Source organism: Pristiophorus japonicus, chromosome 7 (assembly GCF_044704955.1).
Source record: "Pristiophorus japonicus isolate sPriJap1 chromosome 7, sPriJap1.hap1, whole genome shotgun sequence".
NCBI classification, from domain to species: Eukaryota; Metazoa; Chordata; class Chondrichthyes; family Pristiophoridae; genus Pristiophorus; species Pristiophorus japonicus.
In genome coordinates, this window is record NC_091983.1 from 198,654,366 (window position 1) to 198,682,025 (window position 27,660).

The 27,660-nt window shown below is 43.3% G+C and overlaps 1 protein-coding gene across 1 annotated transcript; it reads right to left on the reverse strand.

The window, feature by feature from the left end:
* Positions 1 to 4,884: 4,884 nt before the first annotated feature.
* kcnk17 (potassium channel, subfamily K, member 17) lies at positions 4,885 to 18,609 on the reverse strand. The gene is made up of 5 exons (XM_070884247.1): positions 18,397 to 18,609; positions 9,968 to 10,082; positions 9,161 to 9,327; positions 6,566 to 6,734; positions 4,885 to 5,084 (listed from the first exon to the last, which is right to left on the reverse strand). Exons 1-5 carry the CDS (start codon positions 18,607 to 18,609, stop codon positions 4,885 to 4,887), a joined length of 864 nt encoding a protein of 287 aa, XP_070740348.1.
* Positions 18,610 to 27,660: the final 9,051 nt, after the last annotated feature.

Below are 27,660 nucleotides of genomic sequence, written 5' to 3' on the forward strand. Positions count from 1 at the left end.
ACCGTGATGTCAGGTCATCACTGTCATGTATTCAACTGTCGTTGTAATCCATGTATAAACTGACCTAAGTTGTACACCGTGAGAACATTGACCACTAGGTGGTGAACTTGTGGGAGACACTCCTAACCTGGACTTTCAGGTATAAAAGGCAAAGTTCCACCCATCTTCTCCACTTCAGTGCTGGCTAATAAAGGTTACTGGTCACAGAGTGACCTTCTCTCTAGTATGGACCTCGTGTGCATTTGTACTGTATAGTAAGGACATATTAACCAGCCTCACACATACACACAGACTGAGCATCACAACTGGACATCCAGTAGGGGAGGCCTATGAGCCAGGCCATTAGTAACCGCAGCTGCTGACTGCACAAGGCTAACAATGACTCCATGTCCTTTTCCAGCTCCAGCTTCCTCTTTGTAGAGTTGTTCAGCCGTATAACCTTCAGTATTCACATTGTTTTGAATCAAAATTTTGACAGGTATGACTGCTAAAAAGTCCAGCTTCTTTTCATCTGTCCAGGTTGGACACTCCAGCCAAACTCTGGCCATGGGTACATTTGGCACTGCCAAAGATGTACCTACTCTGATGTAAGAGAACATGCATGTCCTTCGTTTATCTCGTGTTCACCATGACCTGTTGTAAGAATCGTGACATATTTTCCATCTCTCCGCTTGCCTCCCACCCAATCCCTCAGGTGGGTCCATTAGCTCCAGTCCCACACAGACAGCAATCTCACATCTTACAGATGTGCTCGGCTTCACCAGCTGCACTGTAGATCACCTTAAAGATGAGCAGTTGTTGGCTTTGCAATCCACTCTGTCACATTTAAAGCATGAATCTCTCTTGCATCACCCTTCTGTGCCCTGTTTGGCTTTACTAAGACAGGCTTGGTGCAAGGGCTGATCAGCGGACTCAGGAAGCAGCTCGTCAGATGGGTGGCATGAGGTCTTTGACTTCCTACTCATCTGGTCTCCTAGGAGGCCACAAAATGATCAGTATGTTTAACTAATTGCTTCAATATCCTGCACTCATGGTCAAGCAATCATACCCAGATTACCAAAAACTGGTTTGCTTACTTGGGAATGTGGGAACACGAGTAGACCATTCAGCCCTTCCAGTCTGTTCCACCATTCAATTAGATCCTGGCTGATTTGTACCACAACTCCATTTACCCGCCTTGCTTCCATATCCCTTGATACCCTTACCCAACAAAAATCTATCGAGCTCAGTTTTGAGCGTTTATTGAACAATGGTGACTACACTTCAGGAGTCATTTATTGGTTGGGAATCTCTTTGGGAAGTCCTGATAACATAAAAGACACTATATGAATGCAAGTTCTTTTCTTTCACAAACCCATCCTTTGACATGGGGTAGAAGTTTCTATGAACCCGGAAGCCATTGGAAAAGCCGGTTTTCAGCACGCAATATGCATGCGCTGAAAACAGGCTTTTCCGACCTGTCACGCTGGAACTTGACAGATCGTAGCCAGATCGGGAGCGAGGACATTTGCAAGGCAAGATTGCGGGATTTACCCAGCAAATGTCCTCAAAACGCTTGCGATGAAAAAGCAGACGCATCGCCTACTTTTACAGGTGCAAGTGTTTTAAAACACACAAAAACCTATTGAAATAAAGTTATGAAAACATATTTTATTGTTAAAAACCCTCCCCACGACGGTAAGTTTATTTTAAGGCATAATTAAAAAGCCTTTTTAAAAAATTGGGAAAATATTTTTTTATGATATTAATAACTTTAATTTAAATGAATCTTAAATATGTAGTGTATATTTTCTATTTTTTATTAGTGTTTTGAGTGTTTGTGGGGGTTTCTCATTCATAATAACGGGAACTCCAACTTACGAAGTTCCCATTATTATGAATGAGAACATACTGTATCTTGATTGGTTGGCCAGAGCCATGTGACTCCAGCTCCAGCTTACGGATGTCCCTACGAGCACGCGCTGCGACGCGCAGGGAGAGGAGGCCTGTGGATCAGGAACTTGAGCGAGCGCAGCAGCTTCGGGTAGGTGCGCATTTTTTCTCTAAAATCTAGTCGAACGCCCGCGAGAAAGAGAAAACGGAATTTCTGCGCCATTAGTTGACTTAGTCAATTAGAGTCTGTTACATTCTCTCTATTTGACCACAATTTCCTCTAGCTCTAAGACTAACTCTTGGTTCTATCATGCAAAGCTTAATGGAGCTTCTGAATTTTTTTCCCTAGATACTTCAAGCATGTTTCACAAGTAGTAGGAAGAGCACGTGTTACAGTTTCATCTCTTGCACTGTCCCTTGGATCCACATGAGAAAATACAGCGAGTGCTCTACTGATAAGTCTTTTGGTCCAGATTTCTTTGGCTCACTTATGCGGGTTCTAAGAGGAACCATCTATGTCATTTCCCTCTTAAAATGTTGCTTTTGAACTGGATTTAGTGAAATTATTCTATAGAAAGTTATGGGCTATATCAACTATGCCCTCATTTAGTGTGTACACATTTCTCAGTGATTTCAAGGACTTCACCATTTACGATTGGTGCATTCTGTACCTGCTCAACTGTGATTTTTCATTTTTTTGTGAATATGAAATTTGAGCCAATCAGGTGCGAGTGTGGCAAAATTTGCAGGTGGATAAATGTGACACCTGATTGTGATGCCTGAAATGTGACAGGCAAAACGCATTCTAGACATGGATGGCAGATGCAATAACATCACAAAACCACGGCTACTTTTGTTATGGGTTTGCTCCTAAATATAACATTCTGAATAATATATACAAAACAAAAGAACTAATGTAGAAAGCATTTTAATCTGTTAGCATTATTTTAATTTTATTTGGTAAGAAAGTGTTGAAATGTATTCCCCACCACCTGTGCACCAATTTATGGTGTGAAGCGGGTGGGAAGACTACAAGTCTCCGGCTCTGTTGACCCCTCCCCCCCCCCCATCTTCAATACGTTATTATGAAGGAGTCCTGAAAAGAGATAGGACATCTCCCCACAGGATGGATCAAATGAAAAGGGAAGATTCCTTCTTCGACTACATTCACATCTCACAGCAACCAATTCAGACAACACTCAGTTAAGCCTGGGAGCAAGTTAGCCAACACCAATCCTCTTTACTGCAATTACTGTATTGTCTGTGTAGACTTAAAGTGAACCAAGGACAAAATAAACTGGATTTCATACCCTCAAAATAGTCCTTCCCATGGTGGATATGACTGGCGATATACAATGGGGAAGTGTTCATTTGATGACATCCTATTTTAGAACCACTCGGCTGAGTCAAAATTGCACAATTGGCTGTTAGCTGGAGGGTACTTCCTACGGGTAATTCTGAGGCTAGTTCATTCATTGCAAAGCAGCAGGTGCAGGAACGAAAGAGGTATCATGAAAAATTAACTGTGAGGTTACAGTAACAGAAATTTATAAAGACTTAAAAAAATTTAAATACCAGAGGGCAAAATTAAAAGTTATCAAGGGGGGAAATTAAAGAAAATCTTTTTACATCCAAAGTGTACAATTGTGGAATACGTTACCAAGGTGGGGCATTCAAATGGGTAGTATAAATGTGTAGTATAAATGGACTTAAGTGGTATTTCTTGAATTAGGAAGGATTGATAGATGTGGTGTAGTAGTTACAGTCTTGGCCTATCAGTGCAGAGGTTATGATTTCAAATTCTGCAAGAGAATTCTATAAATCTGATAACTTATAGGCTAATGTAAGGCAAAGTGCTTTACTGCCCTACGTGTGCCTCCAAGAGGTGGTTGATGCTTAATGCCTCTGGAGTGGCCTAGCAAGCCATTCAGGTGGAAAACACGTAATGTAGAGCACTATCAGCACAAGGACGGCAGTGATTCAAGGAGAAGGCCCACCTCCATCTCAGAGCAATTAGGTTTCGGCAATAAATGCAGCTTTATTAGTGTTGCCCACATCCCTCAAGCAAATTTTATTTTTTTTTAAATGGGAAGATAGGCTTGAGATCTATCAAAATAGGGCAGACTTGCTGGTATTTTTTTTCTGTTCCTAAAAATAAATTTGTAGCAATCCGGAGCAGTGATGTTGCAATATGCTGGAGCCCTACCACAATGTCACACTGAAGTGTTCTTATCTGCCATTTCCCTGTACTGACTTCAGCTGTACCCTTATGTAAATATGTTAAGGGCAGGTCAAGGTGCTGCCTCACCAGTGGGGAAGGGAAAAATACTTGAGGAAATCACCGTGGGCTTCTTTTGTGTACCCTTAGAATTCCGTTAGAGAGTTTCATTCATCTAGGAGGTGATCACTTTTCACCTCTGGGCCAGTTTATGATGTGCAACAGACACAAAGAGGCTGTGAGAGGGAGGAAACAAGTTACACTATTTCACTAAAGGGAGACTGGATGGTGCAGTCACTTAAGCGTTAGCCTTTCACCTCTGGAACCTGGGCTCAAACCCAAACCAGACTGACTGGATGAAGGCTCCCATGTGAAATGACTTTGCAGGGTCTCAAGCTGGGTCCAGATGTTCGCTTGGGGCCCTTGGAATATAACCACCCTGTATTTTTCACTAAATCTCATCAGAAAGGCCACAGGTTGATCAGTGTGAGAATTGGAAATGGTGCAGTAGAGGGAGATTTTCCTGAAGTTTGGACTGAGGTACATTGTTCAGGCAATATAGAGGGTCCTTCACTGTACATCTAACCCTGAATTAGGAATGCTTAAAGCTGACACTTTTAGAAAGTGTTCTATTCCACAGCACTAACATCCCTCACCTCGATGAACCACAAGAAAAAAACCTTGCCAGGAAAATAAAGAAAACGTGCGTATAAGCGCTGAGGGGAAAAATCTAAATAGGATGGGAGAGGATGAGCAAAATGAGGTAGTCAAATAGGAGATTAAGCACAATGAAACTAGGTACAACAATCCTCCTGATTGGGACTGTGCTTATCCTCCAGCTTCGATTTTTCCCTGTGCCACTTCAGCTGAAAGATCCGCTGCATTACACCGCCACCCAGGTTAAAGAGCAGTGCCAACCAGGCCAGGCCAACGACAATCCAGACCCCAGCCAAGCTTCTATAGATGGAGATGTAGTGCTTGTCCGGATCTGTGCCTGAAATGAGAAGATTGCAATTATTAGTGACAGACATAACAGAAATAAAGAAATTTAAAGGAAATTGCGAAATAAAAAAAAGAAACTATGAATACAGAAAATCCAAAATTAAAAAAAAGGAAGTGCTGCAAATGTAGGGCATCACTAAAGAGCAAAAACAGGTTAAGTTTTCGGGTGTAGAGCCCTCTTCAGCCCTATTCTGATGAAGGTTCAGTTCCTGATCTATTAATGTATCTTTTCTCTTTATAGATGTTGACAGACCAGCTTGTGTATTTCCAGCATTTTCAGTTTTTATCTCAGGAAATAACAATTCAGGCACAGTCAATAATAATAATAGTCATTGAAGGGGCAAAGGACAAACTTATAGTCAATATAGAGAAGAGGATTGAGATCTTTAAAATAATGAAAGGTACTGATGAGGCTGAAGTAAGCAAGCTATTTAACTTGGACAGTGAGCACAGGACTAGCGGACACAAGTACCGGAGAAGCAGTGAGTCCTCTCAATGTCGTGGCCAAACTGTCTCCCTCCATAAAAACCACTGGATGAAAAAGTCATTCAACTCATTGCTATATGTGGGGCCTTGTTGAATGGCTGCTGTATTTGCTTACATCACAACAGTGACCACACTTCAAAAGTAATTAATTGTCAATGAAGTACCTTGAGGTGTCCTGAGGATATGAAAGTGTGACATAAACGCAAGTTATTCCTTTATAAATGCAAGTCTTTCTTTTACCATAATCCAAACTTAAGTACAGCATCTCCATAATTTACAACTTTCTTCATTTGACATACATCTGCTGGGAAATCGTATTTTCTTGGTTACTAATACTTGCGTTATTGGTAGCATAATGGATATTTTGCCATTGTTTAGAAACTGCTCCATTATATAAAGATAAAGTAAACTCAGACTATTACTTCAAAACAAGCCAAGAAAGTAAAATCAGGGTTCATAAACAGAAATATTGAGAACAAATTTGGAATATCAGGTAGAGATAAATGTTTGAAATAATTTACTAAGTAAAGTAATAGAATCAAATACATTGTGATATGCGAAATACAATTGCATGCAACGATGGGCCGATTAGTGCAATAAGGAAACACTTGGATTTATATAGGCATTATTATGTTGTCAAAACATCCCAAAATGCTTGACATAGTGACTTGATTTTGGAATGTAGTGACCATTATGTAAGCACTCAAGGTTCTAGAGGGATCAACATCAATGGGCCAAATGGTATTTTCTTGTGGCTGCCTGTCTTTATATTCTCATGATGTGACAGTAAGACACACAGCCCCATGGGTTGTATTATTACCATGGCCATTCTATGCAGGTAACACAGGGCCCACTGCACGGTTTGGTCAGTTTTGGTGAAACCAGGCCTACTGTGTGTGGCTTTGCTTACAGATAGTTTACTCCCTCCCCATATCGGCACAGATGCCCCTTATCTATCATTGGACTGCTGGGTGATTCAAGTCATACCTACAACGTAATCTCCAAATCCGATGGTGCTGAGAGTAATGAAGGCAAAGTAAAAGCTTTCACCGTAGGTCCAACCTTCTACATAACTGAAGACCAATGGTGGGAACACCAGAAACAGCACAGTGCCAAAAATCAAGAAGAACACCATTGTGAAAATCTTCATCAATTGCTGCAGGAAGACAGAAAATGAAATGTAAAAACTGGGCACTTTCTGTTCAAATATTTATTCCACAGGATCAGGAATAGTCCATTCAGCCTCTCAAGATCTGTATCTCAACTCCATTTACCCACCATGGCTCCATATCCCTTAATATAATTACCTAACAAAAATCTATCAATCACAGTTTTGAAATTTTCAATTGACCTAGTCTCAATAACCATTTGGTGTCCCAGATTTTCTAATATTCCCAGAGTTTCAAATTATCTTCTCTTTTGTCTCCTGAAGGTGGTGACTCTGGGGGTATGGATCATGCCACCTTCCCTCTGGCACCTTATCCAAGTGGCCTATCTGTATATGTGAGCCCAGACACTGAGGCTCTTTGATTATAGGAGATGATAACTGAGCATGTTCTCACTTGATATCCATATAGACATTTCAGCGGCCAGCATAGATGGTCTTAGATAGCAGTCAAGAGAATTAACCCTCGCTGATTCTTTCCCCCTCTTTAGCCCAAGGACAATGAGGCTAATTGTAACTTTAACTGCTGCGTTAGCTTAAATATGTTTACCAAGAACAGATCATTGATCAAACCTGAGATCTTCATGGTCTATATGGCTCAGCACCATTCATCAGCTAAATAATTAGGGCAGTTCAAGGAACCAGATCAGCTTCAAATCCAGAATTACCAAAGTTACTAAATATTAAATATTTTATTTGATTTTTAAATAATTTATTGGGCAGCCATTCTTGTTATTTTCACCATCCCTTCTTCAGCAGGGAAAAGAAACATCATGTTAAAGGGTGTGCAAAATGATTACTCATGGTGCTGACAAACACTGCATACTCCTCACATTATGTACCTCACAAGAGCAATCCCTAGACTTAATAAAGTCAAACTTACAAAGAAGTTAAAAATTAATGTTTAATGTGTAATGTAAATAAAGGCCTGAATATTAATCCTAGAACGACACAGCACAAAAGGAGGCCATTCGAGCCAGCATGCCTGAGCTGGCTCTTTGAAAGAGCTGACCAATTCGCCCCACTCCCCTGATCTTTCCCACAGCCCTGCTTTATGTACCCTTCAAATATTTATCCAATTCCCTTTTGAAAGTTACTATTGAATCTGTTGCTCCCTAGGGGTCGGTTCTAGGTTCTGCCACTGCTTTTCTTGATATATATTAATGACTTGAATGTGGGTGTACAGGGCACTATTTCAAAATTTGCAGGTGACTCAAAACATGGAAGTATAGTGAACATTGAGCAGGATAGTGTTAGACTTCAAGAGGACATAGACAGGCTGGTGGAATGAGCAGACACATGGCAGATAAAATTTAATGCAGAAAAGTGTGAAGTGATACATTTTGGTAGAAAGAATAAGGAGAGGAAATATAAACTAAAGGATAAAATCCTAAAGGGGATGCATGATCAGAGAGACCTGGGAGTATATGTGCACAAATCGGTGAAGGTGGCAGGGTAGGTTGAGAAAGCAGTTAAAAAAGCTTATGGGATTCTGGGTCTCATGAATAGTGGTATAGGGTACAAAAGCATGGATATTATGATGAACTTGTATAAAACACTGGTTCAGCCTCAACTGGAGTATTCTGTCCAATTCTGAGCACCGCACTTTAGGAAGGCATGGAGAAGCTGCAGAAAAGATTTACAAGAATGATTCCAGGGATGAGCGACTTCAGTTAAGCGGATAGACTGGAGAAGCTGGGGTTGTTCTCCTTAGAGCAGAGAAGATTGAGAGGAGATTTGATAGAGGTGATCAAAATCATGAGGGGTCTAGACAGGATAGAGAGAAACTGTTCTCATTGGCGGAAGGGTCCAGAACCAGAGGGCACAGATTTAAGGTGATTGGCAAAAACTTTTTTACGCAGCGAGTGGTTAGGATCTGGAATGGATTTCCTGAACGGGTGGTGGAGGCAGACTCAATCACGGCTTTCGAAATGGAGTTGGATAAGTACCTGAAATAATTTTTTTTCCAGGGCTACAGGGAAAGGACGGGACAGTGCGACTTGCAGAGAGTCAGCGTTGGCTCGACGGGCCGAATGGCCTCCTTCCATGCTGCAACCAGTCTATGATTCTTAAATCTGCTTCCACCGCCCTTTCAGCAGTGCATTCCAGATCATAACAAGTCGCTGCATAAAAAAAATGATGCAACGAGTTTTTATGATCAGTCCAAGTCCATGTAGTTCTCAAATAAATCTATTCCGATACCCCATTCATTGTTGTTGACCTATTCTTTTCAGCTGTGAATATTCATTTTGTAATCACTTTTTATATCTAGGTTACACCTTCAGCTGATGCATATTTCTGTACAGGAGGGGTATAATCTGATATAAGTTCAGTATGAGCATCATTTACTGACATGGGTACAGGGCAACCTTTTCTTCCTGAGAGGCTCCGATTAGCTGTTTGCATATGAAGCTTACTCTGTAGTTGCTTGATTTCTGAGCGTTTCTCTCCAGCCTCTTCAAGTGGCCGTTCAGACTTCTCCCGAGGTGATTCAGAAAGGTCAGGTTCAAAGGAACTCCAATTAATGCATAGAACACGCAGAAAACCTGCCCTCCTACAGTGCAGGGAGACAGATTACCAAAACCTGCAAAACCAAAGAAAAATTGGCAATTTGTTTCTCTTGAATTTCACATATACTGAAATAACCGCAAATAATGGGGACTCATGTGGGGCAGAAGGTCATGGAAAATGTTGTCCTAGATATCAGTCTTATGAAGGTAACAGGTGTGGGAAATGTGAATGTGGATAAGTGGGATGCTTTTCTGAGTTTGGGGCTGAGGCAAATTGTTGGGCTAAGTAGAGGTAGCTTGGCTACAAAGCTAGGCTGCGGTGCATCTGATCCTGGAGTGCTCGATGGTGCCACTGGCTGCAAAAAGTACAGAAATGTTCCATTCGCCAGCAATTGACGAGGGGAAATAGTATGGTGTCAGTCCGTGTTATTGGAAAAGAAATACGGGGTAATTTTCAGACTTTGCGGCACAAACACGGAGCATCACTCACCAGAAGCGCATTGAGAAAAGCAACTGTGCGCCGGGATTCCCCAACCATTTCAATCAACGGCCAAGAAATCGTGTGTGAGACATACCGAACATTTCCAACATGCACTTTCACCGGGCAAGGCTGTCCGCCAACATTACGAAGTTGAATATTGAATGAAAACCAGAATGTTAAGTCAGAAAACACAAACAATCAATTTAAAAAGGTGTTTAAATATAACTCTTTACCGATTGTAGTCACCACGGTTCCTGCAAAGAAAAATGAACTGCTGAAGTCCCAGTTGCTTGGATTGGTGGAGTTTCCCGTTGGGTTTACGCCTTTCTCCCAGGCGTCTATAATAATCTTAAATAAATGAGAGAAAGGGGTTAGTACTAAATTTCCAAAGCTAACTGCAACCTCGATGGGGTGCAGAAAAACAAATCGTGTTGGGAGACAAATACATCTTTAATTATTGTATTTCAAGAATGTTATCGAAACAACATCCTGGGGCATATGTTTCCCTTTAGCGCTTGGGCGACACAATCACCAACTCGCACCTTCAATGCACAAAAAACCCCGAAAGCGCAGGAGCAAAGGAGCGGCCACTGAGGCTTTGTGGGAGGGTTAGGAGAGGTAATCAAAAACTTGGTTAAAAGTTTTTTTTGGAGGTCTTTAAACGTGCAGAAGGAGTTAAATTGGCAGTGGGGTTTGGGGAGGGAGTTACAAAGAGCAGGACCGAGGCAGCTGAAAGTTCTGCTCCCGAATATCATCATAGGCAGCCCCTCGGAATCGAGGAAGACTTGCTTCCACTCTAAAAGTGAGTTCTCAGGTGGCTGAACAGTCCAAGACGGGAATTACAGTCTCTGTCACAGGTGGGGCAGACAGCCGTTGAAGGAAAGGGTGGGTGGGGAGCCTGGTTTGCCGCACGCTCCTTCCGCTGCCTGCGCTTTCTTTCTCCATGCTCTCGGCGACGAGACTCGAGGTGCTCATCCGCCACTTAGAGCGGTCTTTGGCCAGGGACTCCCACATGTCGGTGGGGCCGTTGCATTTTATCAAGGAGGCTTTGAGGGTGTCCTTGAAACGTTTCCTCTGCCCACCTGGGGCTCACTTGCCGTGTAGGAGTTCCGAGTAGAGCGCTTGCTTTGGCCGAATATAGGGATACAGCGGAGGATGCAAGAGGTCAGACAGAGGATCAGAATTCATCAGAGGATCAGAGGTAGAGTGGTACAAAACCATAAAGGGATTTGTAGAATAGTTTTTAATGTATTGCGTGGAGTCAATGGAGTTTTGTGAGGATTGGGGTAGTGAACTCGCAAGGCGGGGTGCAGAATGAGATGCAGGCAATGGAGATTTGGGTCAAGTAGAGTTAATAATGGGTAGAGGTTGAGAGGTTAGCACAGAAAATGCTGGAGAAATCCGGCAAGAGGAAGACATAGGTTCCCGTCCCACTGTGACATCAAAGCATAGATTAAAGACATAAAAACAGAAAATGCTGGAAATATTAGTGGGTCAGGCAGCATCTGTGGAGAGGAAGCAGAGTTAACATTTTGGGTGGATGACCCTTTGTCAGAACTGGAGAATGTTTGGAAAGAATGGATTCTTAACAAGCACTGACAGGGGGAGGGGAAGAAAGAACAAAAGGGAAGGTCTGTGATAGGTTGGAAAACAGGAGAGATTAGAGAGACAAAAGGGATGATGGCCCACATTCAAATGGTAATGCCAGGAGTTAGAAAAACATTAGTCAAGATAGGCCACAGCTGGAGTACTGCATGCAGTTCTGGTCACCACATTGCAGGAAAGATGTGATTGCAATGGAAAGGATGCAGAGGAGATTTACAAGAATGTTGTCTGCACTGGAGAATTTTGGCTATGAGGAAAGATTGGAGATGCTGGGTCTGTTTTCTTTGGAACAGAGAAGGCTGAGGGGAGACTTGATTGAGGTGTATAAAATTAGTGAGTATTTGTACTGTGTTTTTTCTGCGCCTGCGTCTGTTAAGCTCCGCCCCCCCGAGGCTTCCTGCCCGAACCGGAAGTGCCGGACCGCAAGTGCGGCCCCGTTCTCATTCCATGCGGCCGAGAGTGACGGCGGATGGCCGATAGGGCCCGTGGGCAGAGAAGCGGCGGGGGATTGAGGGGGGGTGGAAGAATGAGAGAGACTGGGGGAGGGAGAGAGAAAGAGAGACTGGGGAGAGAGGGAGAGAGAGAGACTAGGGGGGAGAGAGAAGGGGGTAGAGAGAGAGGCTGTGGGAGAGAGTGAGAGACTGGGGAGGAGAGACACGGGTGTGGAAGAAGGGGATCGGAGGGGAGAGAGGGAACTCAGGAAAGACAGATCATGTTCTTCCAGTCCCCTACAAGGGACATCGTTGGAGTGGATGAAATCCAAAAGTCACGACACTGACAGTATTCACCATACCCAATAAACCTGTTAACAATCCGTACACAATGCCCCATCTATGGAGGGAATGGGGTAAGGTTACTTGCGCTGGAGTAAGGAAGTACTTTTGCTGGGGGCAGGATGCACTTGCATTGGGGTAAGGCACTTTGGCTGGGGGAGGCATGCACTTGGACTGGGGTAAGGCACTTCGGCTGGGAGAGGCATGCACTTGGACTGGGGTAAGGCACTTCGACTGGCCCTTGCTGAATTCTGGGGAGCTCTGTCCTCTGTCACTTCAGGAAGTCAATGTGGATCGGGTTACAATTTGCAAAGTCAGTGAGACCTTGGGATGGGCGGTTCCAGTTACACATTCCAGTGAAACTTCAGGGTGTGGCTTATCCTCTAAGGGGACCAATCATAGACAAAGGGTGGCGCATGGTGGCCATTTTCACAGTAAAAATAAGTGCATACATAAAATTATGAGAGGGCCTGGATAGAGTGGTTAGGAAGGATCTATTTCCATTGGCAGAGGGGTCAACAACCAGGCGGCATAGATTTAAAGTTAATAGGGGGAGGGTTAGAGGAGATATGAGGGGAAATTTCTTCACCCAGAGGATAGTGGGGGTCTGGAACTCACTACTTGAAAGGGTGGTAGAGGAAGAAACCCTCACCACATTAAAAAGATACTTGGATGTGCACTTAAAGTGCCGTAATCTACAGGGCTATGGACCAAGAGCTGGAAAGTAGGATTAGGCTGGATAGCTCTTTGTCGGCCAGCGCGGACACAATGGGCCGAAATGGCCTCCTTCCGTGCTGTAAATTACTATGATTCTATGATTCTAGTTCCGTGTACATGTAAAATCTCGTCTGAAAGTCTTCCTCCCAGTGTGAATTTGTAAGGTCATGTCGGATAAATCATCCAACTGGTTAAGTCTCAGAGAATTCTTTGGAGTTTTTCATTCTTCTGACCTCCTAACTGTACCAGGTAGGTTAGAAGATTACTCAGACTAGTCAGAAGTCTAGCTGGCATGAAATTTTTCTAACTTTTTCTTTTCCTGGATCTGGTGCTATATCTTGGTTCAGGCATGCCTGTTATTTTTATGTTAAAAAAAATCTGCCTATTATGTACCTAATGACTTGATCAGTCTGAAACATCCTGAATCAAATTAATTATTGTCTATAACTTTGTAAATCCATTATTAGACCTGTTAAATGTAACTTTATTGAAAAGTGTGAGATGTCTTCCTGCACTTTCACCCATTGTTCCTTCTAGTCTCTTATAAAATCTGACGTTCATACCTTCTGTGAATCCTTCTTTTCTCTTTTGACTTGATATCATTGTTACACTGATTAAGAAAAAGTTGATATTTCAAGTTCACTTTTATGTTCCACCTCTAATCTTAATGATCTTCGTGAAGAACCTCTCTTTTTTGCTTCATTCTATTATATTCCAATGAGGAAAAAAGGGTGTAAAAGAAAAGGTAGCCATCCGTGGCTAACTAAAGAAATAAAGGACAGTATCCAATTAAAAACAAGGGCATACAAAGTGGCCAAAATTAGTGGGAGGACAGAAGATTGGGAAGCTTTTAAAAACCAGCAATTAATGACTACAAAAAATGATTAAGAAAGGGAAGATAGACTAGGAAAGTAAACTAGCACAAAATATAAAAACAGATAGCAAGAGTTTCTATAGGTATATAAAAAGGAAAGAGTGGCTACAGTAAATGTTGGTCCCTTAGAGGACGAGACTGGGGAATTAGTAATGGGGAACATGGAGATGGCAGAAACTCTGAACAAATATTTTGTATCAGTCTTTACGGTAGTTGACACAAAAAAATATTCCAACAGTGGATAATCAAGGGGCTATGGGGTGGGGGGGAGAAAAATATCCCAACAATGGATAGTCAAGGGGCTATGCGGGGAGGAACTTAACACAATCACAATCACTAAGGAGGTGGTACTCAGTAAGATAATGGGACTAAAGGCAGATAAATCACCTGGACCTGATGGTTTGCATCCTCGTGTCTTAAGAGAAGTAGGGGCATTGGTTGTATTTTACCAAAATTTCCTGGATTCTGGGGAGTTTCCAGCAGACTGGAAATGGCAAATGTAATGCCCCTATTTAAAAAAGGAGACAGACAAAAAGCAGGAAACTATAGACCAGTTAGCCTAACATCTGTGGTTGGGAAAATGTTGGAGTCCGTTATTAAAGAAGCAGTAGCAGGACATTTGGAAAAGCATAATTCGATCAGGCAGAGTCAGCATGGATTTATGAAAGGGAAGTCATGTTTGACAAATTTGCTGGAATTCTTTGAGGATGTAACAAACAGGGTGGATAAAGGGGAACCAGTGGATGTGGTGTATTTGGACTTCCAGAAGGCATTTGACAAGGTGCCACATAAAAGGCTACTGCACAAGATAAAAGTTCATGGCGTTGGGGGTAATATATTAGAATGGTTAAAGGATTGGCTAACTTACAGAAAACAGAGAGTTGGGATAAATGGTTCATTCTCATGTTGGCAATCAGTAACTAGTGGGGTGCTTCAGGGATCAGTGCTGGGACCCTAACTATTTACAATCGATATTAATAACTTGGAAGAAGGGACTGAGTGTAACGTAGCCAAGTTTGCTGACGATACAAAGATGGGAGGAAAAGCATTGTGTGAGGACACAAAAAATCTGCAAAAGAACATAGACAGGCTAAGTGAGTGGCCAAAAATTTGGCAATGGAGTATAATGTTGGAAAGTGTGAGGTCATGCACTTTGGAAAAAAAAGCAAAGAGCAAGTTATTATTTAAATGTAGAAAAATTGCTAAGTGCTGCAGTACAGCTGGACCTGGGGGTACTTGTGCATGAAACACAAAAGGATAGAATGCAGGTACAGCAAGTGATCAGGAAGGCCAATGGTATCTTGGCCTTTATTGCAAAGGAGATGGAGTATAAAAGCAGGGAAGTCTTGCTACAGTTATACAGGGTATTGGTAAGGCTACACCTGGAATACTGCGTGCAGTTTTGGTTTCCATATTTACGAAAGGATATACTTGCTTTGGAGGCAGTTCAGAGAAGGTTCATTAGGTTGATTCCGGAGATGAGAGGGTTGACATGAGGAAAGGTTGAGTAGGTTGGGCCTCTACTCATTGGGATTCAGAAGAATGAGAGGTGATCTTATCAAAATATATAAGATTATGAGGGGGCTTGACAAGGTGGATGCAGAGAGGATGTTTCCACTGATAAGGGAGACTAGAACTTGGGGGCATAATCTTAGAATAAGTGGCCGCCCGTTTAAAACTTAGGTGAGGAGAAACTTCTTCACCCAGACAGTGGTGAACCTGTGGAATTCTCTACCACAGAAAGTTGTTGAGGCCAATTCACTAAATATATTCACAAAGGAATTAGATGTAGTTCTTACTACTAGGGGGATCAAGGGGTATGGCGAGAAAGCAGGAATGGGGTAGTGAAGTTGCATGTTCAGCCATGAACTCATTGAATGGCGGTGCAGGCTCGAAGGGCCGAATGGCCTCCTGCATCTATTTTCTATGTTTCTATGTTTCTATGTGAGGAGGAATTTTTTCTCTCAGAGGATTGTAGATCTGTGGAATTTGCTGCCTCAGAGAGCTATGGAAGCCGGGTCATTGAATAAATTTAAGACAGAGATAGACAGCTTCTTAACCGATAAGGGATTAAGGGGTTATGGGGAGCGGGTAGGGAAGTGGACCTGAGTCCATGATCGGATCAGACAAGATCGTATTAAATGGCGGAGCAGGCTCGAGGGGCCAGGTGGCCTACTCCTGCTCCTATTTCTTACATTCTATTTTATCACCAACGTCAAGACATCGGCCAGATCCTCTGTTCTCTTGACTCCAGTAAGACCTGTGGTTTTGGCAGTAGTCTTCCCATTGTCCTCAATATATCCCGGTCTTTTTCCATCTCTTTGGTCTCTTTTACTCTCAGTGCACATTTCCTTCTCTTTGAGGATTTACTTGTGTTCACTCAATTCTCAGAAAAGGTAATCCCTCACACTCTAACACCCATACATCACAGGCTTTTTAAAAATACTAACTCAAATTATCCATTATCTTGAATATCTGTCCTAAGCAATGATCAACACTATGGTTTTCAGTATTGCTTTTTCACTGATGATCTTGTTGCTTACGTTGTCTCTGAAAGTCTCCTGTTAAACATCTTGGTGAATTATCTGTCATTACCTTAGACATCTTTAACTGGGTCTGGAATTATGACATTACCAGCATATGGTGTCACATCAAAACTATATTCATGCCTACCTAGTTTTCTCCAAATTGTTTTATCTATGATAAGACAATGGTAACAACTTATATTTATATGCCTCTTTAATGTAGTAAAAACATTCCAAGGCATTTTACAGGAGTGTTGCCACACAAAATTCAACACCAAGCCACATAAAGATATATTTGGACAGGTGATCAAAACTTGGTCAAAGAGATAGATTTTAATGAGAGACTTAAATGAGGAGAGGTAGAGAGGCGGAGAGGTTTAGGCAGGGAATTCCAGAGCTTAGGGCCTAGGCAACAGAAGGCATGACCACTAGTGTTGTAAAATAAACACAGCAACAGAAGTGGAGCTGGCCCAGAAAGCACTTTACGCCACAGTGCACAGGAGAGCCTTTGAAGCATTCAGCAACAATGCAGCTGAGAGAAAACAACAACATTTCGCTGACACTGTCACATGCTGCCCGCCTCACAGCCTCGCTGATTTAGAAACATAGAAACTAGGTGCCGGAGTAGGCCATTCGGCCCTTCGAGCCTGCACCACCATTCAATAAGATCATGGCTGATCATTCACCTCAGCACCCCTTTCCTGCTTTCTCTCTACACCCCTTGATCCCTTTAGCCATAAGGGCCATATCTAACTCCCTCTTGAATATATCCAATGAACTGACATCAACACCTCTCTGTGGCAGGGAATTCCACAGGTAAACAACTCTCTCAGTGAAGAAGTTTCTCCTCATCTCAGTCCTCAATGGCCTACCCCTTACCCTAAGACTATGTCCCCTGGTTCTGGACTTCCCCAACATCGGGAACATTCTACCCGCATCTAACCTGTCCCGTCCAGTCAGAATCTTATATGTTTTTATGAGATCCCCTCTCATCCTTTTAAATTCCAGTGTATAAAGGCCCAGTTGATCCAATCTCTCCTCATAGGTCAGTCCTGCCATCCCGGGAATGGTTCTGGTGAACCTTCGCTGCACTCCCTCAATAGCAAGAACGTCAGTGTTTGTGTACGGTGGAATTTGCCTGAGTAAATGTCGGATATGCATTGTTTGCTTAAAGAGATGCTCTAGGTTGGGTTTTCAGTGAGCGCATGGAATAGGAAATACTTAGTAGTGATCTGCTGCTGATGTTTGCGGCTTATCAATATTAATTCGCCAAAGGCATCCTTCACAGCTAAGGTGGCATGTGCAGTATGGTAAATAGGCAGTACTGATCATTCCTAACCTATGCCTAAACTCGGCCAGTGTGGCAGTAAGGGAGCTATCACTGCCGACAGCATCCCTTGGCTAGGAAAGATGGAATAATCAGCCAGGGTTCCCGCTCCTGATTATTACCCCAGCCTCCCGCTCACCCCTCCACCTCTGCTGCCAAGGCATGCGTGTACAAGAAGGTCGGGTTAGGAGAGAGTTGGTCCTCGCAATGATTCTCCGCGCCCAGCGGCAAACAGGGGAACAGTTCCACTGCCCACGGAACCGCACTTCGGCCGGGAATCTGTACCGCCAGAAGAGGAAGAAAGGAAAATAACTCATCACACTTTTCTGGTATTACCAAACAACCTCACCGAGATTTGGCAAATTTGACCCAGGATTCGACGGGGTCCGGTTGTATCGTGCTGCTGTAAGAATTGTAAATCTCATCATCAACCGGATTTTCAACAGTGTAAACGTTAATATTATTTGCTGGGAAAACTCATCAGGGACACGTAGTGTTTTAATTTACAGAAATCTAAAAAACTCAGTGCTGGCAAATTCCTTGGGAATGCTCCGAATTTACATAATCGGAGTGCACCTGCATTGGAAATAAGTTAGATGACAAGCCCTTTGAAACAATCGTTCAACACGAGAAGTACGCCAGTTAGTATAACTGCTTGCCTCCTATACTAATCTTACCCTTGAGTCAGAACTTCTCTGCTCTCCATTTAATCTAACCTCACTGAATTGTTCTAAACGCATCCAAGTGTCACTCGGTCACCTGTAGTCTAGTGCTTTGAATTATTCTTAAAGTCAACAGGTTCCCCCCACGCCCGCCCCTTTCCCTCAGTATGTTTGTTTACCTGCACAAACTTCTCCAGAGCTGGTCCATCCAGACAGCTGTAGTTTGTAAGGAATTTGAGCTTTGCCAGTTGGAAGTTATTCCGAGTGTGAGCCTCTGCCTGTTTCTCCAAGACTTGGAACACCGCAGCTCCCAGCAACAAGTAAACACAATATCCCAACAGCAGAATCACCGTCCAACTGACTCTGATACTGTAGACGGTAAAGTATGACATGGCGTTGGCCGCCTGTTCGAACCCACTTCAGCACGAACCAGCAAGCACCATCTCACTTGGCTGGTTGAATCTGACAGGCTGAGCTGTGGAGAGGCTCATTATCCCACCTGTGTGGCTTTTCATTGCATCTTGCATCTGGGATGAAAGCCTTTCTCTTTGCTTATTCTGCGCTAGCCGTCTGTATTGAAGAGATATTCAGAGTCAATTTTTTTTACAGGTCATTACACACCACTTACCTCGTTCAGGCACTTGTTACTTAGCGGAACGTGTCATCGGATAACAAGTCCATTTAGAGCGGATTACACTGCCAAAATTATATATTTTCCAATACAATTGTAGGATTTCGTGACTGGTTTTGTAGGTTTACTAATAAATAAACATAGACATAAATAAAAGCCTTTATTTTCAAATTAAAATTATCAACAGGCAGCTGCATGCTCTTTCGACAAAACCAGCATGCCTATCTTTTGGTGCTAAAAGCTGAAAATGGTGCCGTACTGTACCTATATAGAACTGTGCTGTGGGAGAACAGCCCTTCAACGATAGACGGTTGCTACAATCATTACAGATGTGGAAAGCCAATCGGCCCATCTTGGTTCATCCACGTTGCTTTAGTCCGTCCCCACCGCATTTTAGCATCCAGTTATTTCTTAAAAGATTCCAGAGCCCTCACCTCCACTCCCACATGTCCATTTACACAGGATTACATGGATATACAGCACAGAAGCAGGTCATTCGGCCCAACCAGTCCATGCATGTGTTAATGCTCCACTGGAGCCTCCTCCTGCCTTTCTCATCTAAAAGTTGTTGAGGCCAATTCGTTAGATATATTCAAAAGGGAGTTAGATGTGCCCCTGACGGCTAAAGGGATCAAGGGGTATGGAGAGAAAGCAGGAATGGGGTACTGAAGTTGCATGATCAGCCATGATCATATTGAATGGTGGTGCAGGCTCGAAGGGCCGAATGGCCTGCTCTTGCACCTATTTTTTATGTTTCTATGTTTCTATCAGAGTAACCCTCTATTCCCTTCTCCCCATATGCTTCTCTAGCCTCCCTTTAAATGTATCCATACTATTTATTCAGCTGCTCCCTGTGGTAGCGAGCTCCACATTCTCACCACTCTTTGGGGAAAGATGTTTCTTCTGAATTCCCTATTTGATTTCTTGGTAACTATCTTATATTGATGACCTCTAGTTATGCTCTTCCCCACAAGTGGAAACACCCTCTCTGTATCCACTCTATCAAAACCTTTCATAATTTAAAAGACCTCAATTAGTTCACCCTTCAGCCTTCTCTTTTCAAGAGAGAAGAGATCCAGCCTGTTCATCCTTTCCTGAAAGGAATACACTTGCATTTCTGGTATCATCCTTGTAAATCTTTTCTGCACCCTCTCCAGTGCCTCTATATTCCTTTTATAATATGGTGACCAGAATTGTAGGCAGTACTCCAAGTGTGGTCTAAGCAAGGTTCAATACAAGTTTAGAATAACTTCACTACTTTTCAATTATATCCCTCTAGAAATAAATCCTAGTGCTTGGTTTGCTTTTTTATGGCCTTGTTAATGTGTGTTGTTACTTTTGTGTATTTGTACTCCGAGATCCTTTTGTTCCTCTATCCCACCTAGACTCGCAACTCCAAGTAACAAATAACCTCCATATTCTTCCTACCAACATGTAAAACCTCACATTTATCTGTGTTGAATTTGATTTGCCAATTATATGCCCATTCTGCAAGTTTATTAAAGTCTTCCTGTAATTTGTTGCAATCCCCCTCAGTATTGATTATCCCTGCTAATTTGGTGTCATCTGCAAATTTAGAAATTGTGTTTTTGATTCCAAAGTCTAAATCGTTAATATAAATTATGAACAACAGTGGTCCCAGCACTGATCCTTGTGGAACACCACTTCCCATCTTCTGCAACTGTGAATAGCTACCCTTTACCCTTACTCTCTGCTTTCTGTCTTGAAGCCAGCTAGCTATCCATTCTGCTACTTGTCACCTACCTCTGCATTCTCTGACCTTATTCATTAGTCTATTATGTGGTATCGAAGACCTTTTGAAAATCTAGATAAATTACATCTACTGCATTACTTTTGTCGACTCCTTCTGTTACCTCTTCAAACAATTCAATGAGGTTGGTCAAACAAGACTTTTGCTTTTGAAATCCATGCTGTCTATTCATTATATTTTTGGTTTCTAGATGTGCTTCTATTTTCTCCTTTTGTAGAGATTCCATTATTTTTCCTACCAATGATGTTAAGCTGACTGGTTTATAGTTCCCTGGACATGTTCTATCTCCTTAGGTATTACGTTAGCTATCCGCCAGTCCTCTGGCACTACACCTTGTTTTAATGAATCATTAAATAGGTGTAGTAATGCCTCTGTTATCTCTTCCCTAGATTCTTTTAAAATACACGGATGTATTCCGTCCAGACCAGGGTTTTTATCCGTTGATTTGTTTATTTAATATATCTCCTCTTTTTATTTTAAATGCAGTTATGTCATTACTAATCTCATCATCCAATATTATGTCCACCTGTTCAATCGCCCTGGTAAATACTGAAGCAAAGTAATTATTTAATATTTCTGCCATCTCGCTATCGCTGCCTGTGGTATTATTCTGTCCATCCCTTAATGGTCCTATTCCCATCCCAACCTTCTTTTTTTAAATTAATGTGCCTGTAAAATATTTTACTATTTTGTTTTATGTTCCTTGATCATTTAATTTCATAGTTTTTCTTTGCCTTCCTAATTGTTTTTTTTTTTTACTTCTATCCTAATCTCTTCATATTCTCCCTTATTATGCTCTTCCCTACTGTCTATAGAAAGATAGAAAATAGGTGTAGGAGTAGGCCATTCAGCCCTTCGAGCCTGCACCACCATTCAATGTGATCATGGCTCATCATGCAACTTCAGTACACCATTCCTGCTTTCTCTCCATACCCCTTGATCCCGTTAGCCTTAAGGGCCACATCTAACTCCCTTTTGAATATATCTAACAAACTGACCTCAACAACTTTCTGTGGTAGAGAATTCCACAGGTTCACAATTCGCTGAGTGAAGAAGTTTCTCTTCATCTCGGTCCTAAATGGCTTACCCCTTACCCCTAAGTCATGGCAGGATAGCTCAGACACGAGCTATGCTCCTCCTGTACTATGTGGGAACTCAGGGACGCTTCCGGTATCCCTGACGACTACATGTGCGGGAAGTGTGTCCGCCTCCAGCTCCTGACGGACCACATTGTGGCACTGGAGCTGCAATTCACTCTGGAGCATCCACGATGCTGAGAATGATGTGAATAACACGTTTAGCGAGTTGGTCTAACTGCAGGTAAAGGGTCCACAGCCAGATAGGGAATGGAAGACCAACAGGAAGAGCAGTGCGAGGAAGGTAATGCAGGGGTCCCCTGCAGTTATCCCCCTGCAAAACAGATGCACCGCTTTGGGTACTGTTGAGGGGGATGACTCATCAGGGGAGAGCAGCAGCAGCCAGGTTCATGGCACCGTGGTGAGCTCTGCTGCACAGGAGGGCAGGAAAAAGAGTGGAAGAGCTATAGTGATCGGGGATTCGATTGTAAGGGGAATAGATAGGCGTTTCTGTGGCAGCAACCGAGACAATTATAGAGTCCCTTATCACTAATTAGGGGGCTAGATAGCGTCCTCTGCAGCCAAGAATGAGAATCCTGAAGGGTGTGTTGCTTACCCGGTGCCAGGGTAAGGGATATCTCATGGAGGCTGGAGAGGAATTTGGAAAGGGGGAGGGTAAATCCAGTTATCGTTGTCCATGTCGGAACAAACAACATAGATAGGAATAGGGAGGAGGTACTGCTGAGGGAGTATCAGGAGTTGGGAGATCAATTAAAAAGCAGGACCTCGAGGGTAATAATCTCTGCATTATTTCCCGAGCCATGTGCAAATTGGCATGGAAGCAGTCAGATCAGGAGAATTAACATGTGGCTAAAGGACTGGTGTGGGAAAGAGGGGTTTCTTTTCATGAGACACTGGCACCAGTTCTGGAACAGGCAGGAGCTGTACTGATAGGACGTGCTCCACATTTCTATTCTGCTCTTCACTCCCTTGGACAGCCTTCCGAGCCATGGTGCCTTGGTCTGCATTGTGGCTTTCCTCCCTGCAGTCTTTCTCCTTATCCTCACAGGTAGCGAGTATGGAAAGGACCAGTGTCTGTGGGATCTTCTTCTCAACCTCTCCTAAGTCCCTGCAACCTGGGTCCCTAACAGTCACACCCTCTCTTTCCTGAACCTGTGCTTTCCTCTGGGTGACACCTGGGAGTCCCTGGCCAAAGACCGCCCTAAGTGGAGGAAGTGCATCCGGGAGGGCGCTGAGCACCTCGAGTCTCATCGCAGAGAGCATGAAGAAATCAAGCGCAGGCAGCGGAAAGAGAGTGCAGCAAACCAGTCCCACCCTCCCTTTCCTTCAACGACTATCTGTCCCACCTGTGACAGAGACTGTGGTTCTCGTATTGGACTGTACAGCCACCTAAGGAATAATTTTTAGAGTGGAAGCAAGTCTTCCTCGATTCCGAGGGACTGCCTATGATGATGCTTTCCTCTGAGGTGTGACTATTCTGGATAAAACTATTCAGAAATTCTTCTCGGTCCCTTATATTTCGGAGTGTCTTCTAACTTGCACTCCAGCTCAATGACTCTGAGCAGGTGTAACTGAAGGCAGAGACATTTCCTGCAGATGTGGGAATCTGGGACAGTCTCGCTGTCCACAAACTCCCACATGCTACAGTCCTGACACATCGCCTGCCCTGCCATCTCTAGTCTTTATTTGTTTATTTAATTGAAGTTTTTAATCAAATTATTATTTATACTTATATTAATTAATTATTTAGTGCTCGCTGACCTACGTTGATAAAGTGCAACATCCCCACCGGCACCTGGGAATCCAAGGCCCAACACCACCCAAAATGGAGGAAGAGCATCTGGGAGGGTGCTGAGCACCTCAAGTCTCAACGCCAAGAGCATGCAGAAACCAAGCGCAGACAGCAGAAGGAGCGTGCGGCAAACCAGGCTCCTCACCCACCCTTTCCTTCAACCACTGTCTGCCCCACCTATGACAGAGACTGTAATTCCCGCATTGGACTGTACAGTCACCTGAGAACTCACTTTTAGAGTGGAAGCTAGTCTTCCTCGATTCCGAGGGACTGCCTATGATGATGATGATGGCTACCAGATAAGCAACACATCTATTTCAAAATTCTCTTCATTATTTACAAATCCCTCCATGGCCTCTCCCCTCCCTATCTTTGTAATCTCCCTCAAGCCCGGAGATATCTGCGTTCCTCAAATTCTGCCCTCTTGAGCAACCCTGGTTGTAACTGAACAACCATTGGTGACCGTGCCTTCAGCTGCCTGGGCCCCAAGCTCTGGAACTCCCTCCCTAAACCTCTCCGCCTCTCTACTTCTCTTTCCTCCTTTAAGACGCTCCTTAAAACCTACCTCTTTGACCAAGCTTTTGGTCATCTGTCGTAATTTCTTATGTGGCACAGTGTCAAATTTATTTGTTATGTCTTATAACACTCCTGTAAAGTACCTTGGGATGTTTTACTACATTAAAGGCGCTATATAAATACAAGTTGTCATTGCTGTTGTGGTGAAGTTATTATTTACTAATGTAATAGTTATAGTTCCCCAGCTCTTAGTTTAAACCACTGCACTAGCTTAGAGAAAGAAAGAAATGCTGCAATACTCACCAACCAATCATCTACCTGCCATCCTGTGATATTAGTCCTTGATTTTGTTTTGCTCTCTCTCTCCCCCTGCTGGTCCCACTCTCGCTGTGCTCTCAGATCTCAGGTTGCTGCTCTCGGGCCTTGGGTCTCTGCTCCTTTTAACGCTGCCTCTCCTGCCTCTGTTTTCGCTCTTGCCGCTGTTCTCGAGCCTCGGGTTGCTGCTCTTTATATTCCCGCCTCTCACCGTTGGTTCCGCTCTCGCCACTTATGTTTCTTATATTAATCAGCTGCCTGGACCTTAGACTCTGGAATTTGCTCCCTAAGCCCCTCCGCCTCACTACTACTCTCTCCTCCTTTAAGACACTCCTTAAAATCTACCTCTAACCAAGTTTTTGGTCACCTGCTTTAATATCTCCCGATGTGACTTGGTGTCCAATTTTGTTTGATTACACTTCTGTGAAGCACCTTGGGACATTTCACTACGTTAAAGGCACTATATAAATGTAAGTTGTTATTGTTGTAATCATTCTTTGTGTAAAGAGGAATTTCCTGATATCAGTCTTAAACTTGTCTTTTACTAGGTCCCTTTGTCCTATTCTGGTTATTTAACTTAAAAGTATTATTCTAGGTTCACTTTTCCATTCCTTTAACTACCTCACGCACCTCTATAAGATCACCTCTCAGTTGCCTCCTTTCGAGGCTGAAAAGCCTAGGTTTCCCCAGTCCTCCCTCATAACTCAGATCTTTGACACCAGGGCTTTGTAACCCTTCACTGTACTGATTTTTAAAAAACATTCACAGGATGTGGGCATTGCTGGCAATTCATAGCCCATCCCTACTTGCCCATAGAAGGTGGTTACGGTTTGAAACAACTGAGCCTAGGCCAAGTCAGCGGGCAGTTAAGAGTGACCATGTTGATGTGGCACTGGAGTTACATACAGGCCAGATGACAGGTTTCCTTCGCTAAAGGATGTTAGTGAACCAGTTGGGTCACTTTTACTGAAGTGGGTTCATTGCTATTCCCATCCCACAGGCATAATTGCCACATATGTTGTAATCTGTGGGTCAGCTGCATTTACTGTGGGAATATAAGGTTGTGGGATAAGAACTTAGCATCTTGACTATTGACAGTATAGCAACTAATGATAGTCATTGAGGAGTCTGAGGCCACCACTTAACCTTTAATGATGAAGTAGGCTTGGCAGGTGTCTCAACACTCCCTCACCTCCACCTTTGATGTCTGTGCCCCCAGTAAAATCTTTCTTTTCTCTCATCTCCATTGTTCCTCCTACTTTGACCCCATCTTCACTCCCTCAAGTACAAGGGGCACAGATGAGCATATCTAATACACAACTGGTTTAACCACCCATCACCAGATCATAGTGGATGATTTTAACTAAACCATATCGGGCCTCACCCTCCTGTGCCAAAACTACCCACTACTCCATGATCATTCTGGAGAGCAAAAATAACCACTGGCTTCTTTCCTCCACAACTAACCACCTCCTTAAACCCATTTCCCCTGCATCTCCATCCTTACCTCCAACAACAAATGTGAGGAACTCTTGGACTTCTTTGTCACTAAGATTGAAACCACTCGTTCAGCTGCCTATCCTTCCCCTTGCCTAATAAACCAACGACCTCCCCCCGCAGGTTGGTCCCTGCCTTAGCCAACATAGTTCTTTAGCTTCTCTTCCATATGCCCAAAGGCCCACTCCGAGCTAATCTCATTTTATTAATGGGACCCACGACCAGCTCTCTCAATTCCATTCCCACTAAACTGCTGAGCGCCTATCTTCCTTCCTGGCTCGACTCTGGCCTTTAGTACACCCACCCTCCTCTCCTAGCTCCACTATGCGAAATGCTTTGGGACATTTTTCTATGTTACAGGCGCTATATAAATGCAGGTTGTTGTTGAGACCATCCTCACTACTGAAACATAAATAAGTGTTACACTTTTCCATTATCTCTTCTCTATGAAACCCATGGCTAGAATAGGGAATGTTTAATCAAAGCATTTAGGAGATCTGGAGTAGAGTCAACACCCATTTCTGTCCAGTATGCACAGATTGTGTGTTTTTATTGAGTAACAGGTGAAGAGCCAAGATCCCTGGTGCAGGAAACTAAAATGGAATAAAGAGAGATGAGGCAGTTTAGGAAGAGTTTAAAAGTATGCAGTTTTCAAGAGGAAGGGAAGATGGAACATAGTAAGGAATTCCACTTGTTTGAGATCTGGGGAAAAATGAGTTAGAGTGAGATTCAGTGTGCTGAGTGTGGGTTTCAACACAGTGAGGGTTTAGGGAGGAGGTAGAGAATGTAGGACTAGGTTAGAAGTAACAAACAAGGAAAGTTCAGAAGAGCATTGACCTTATCAGTCTCGATAAAATAGAGATGTTTGTGTGTTTGTGTATGAGGGGGTGATTATGCCTCAATACTCGGTCTAACCCCTTCCTTTTTCCATTAGTTTCTAAACAACAGATAATCAGAAGTGACATTTATTTGCCTTCCATCCAATGAGGCAAAGAGGTTAGCAAACACCACGAGATCCGCTGTGTTTTGTTTGAAAGGCCATGGTAACCCAGCGTTCTTTCAACATCTCAATAAACACATAAAAAAACGTAAAATGTCTCTCCATCAATTGACAGACTGATATTTAAAGTTCCAGCTATTTCTGCTCGATAATGACCTCTCTCACTGCCTCAAACATAATTCTGTTTCGTTCTGCACACAGGCGTATTGGCAAGCTCAAGATCCAACGGGTCCAACACTCAGAAACACGTAAAACAACCCATGTTTCTTTAAATAATATGCCCCAACTCCAACCACAATGTGCTTCAATCGCAGCCAAAACGTGTCACAAAATCAATACCTTTACTGCACTAGTGTGATATTTCTTCTTTACATCCTCACTATTGTGTTCCTAACACAGATGAGGCTGCACACAGGGAGGTTAAAGTAACAGTGACCTCAGTCTTTAATAAGACACTCCAGAGTGAGGAACAGGGTTATATACAGTGCTCCCAAGGGATGCTGGGATCCCTTGGGACTTCAGGGGATGAGCTCCCTGGTGGCGGAACATGGGAGTACATGCTTTACGGATACACAACATCACTGCCCCCCCCGAAAGTCAAAGTGAAAACTATTTACAAGGTGAGGCGGTCGGGAGCCTTTCTTTCCCTGGTGGACCGCCTCGGTACAAATTTCTGTTCTGGTGTGTTGGCTGTGCACTCACTGGGCTGGGGTGTTGTTGGCCCTGCAAGGCTGCTAGGTGAGCCTGGCCTTGCTGGGCTGTTGGGCGTGATGGGTTCGATTTCCTGGTCTGGCGTGGTGTTGTTGATCCTTTGGGTGTGTGTT

Excerpts from the sequence above, each read along its gene's own strand:
- kcnk17 (XM_070884247.1), bottom strand. The coding sequence starts at position 18,609 with ATGTCATACTTTACCGTCTACAGTATCAGAGTCAGTTGGACGGTGATT. Across the intron at positions 10,083-18,396 it reads CTCTGGAGAAGTTTGTGCAG|ATTATTATAGACGCCTGGGA; the intron begins GTAAACAAACAT and ends CATTTATTTAAG. Across the intron at positions 5,085-6,565 it reads ATTTGGAGATTACGTTGTAG|GCACAGATCCGGACAAGCAC; the intron begins GTATGACTTGAA and ends TTCTCATTTCAG.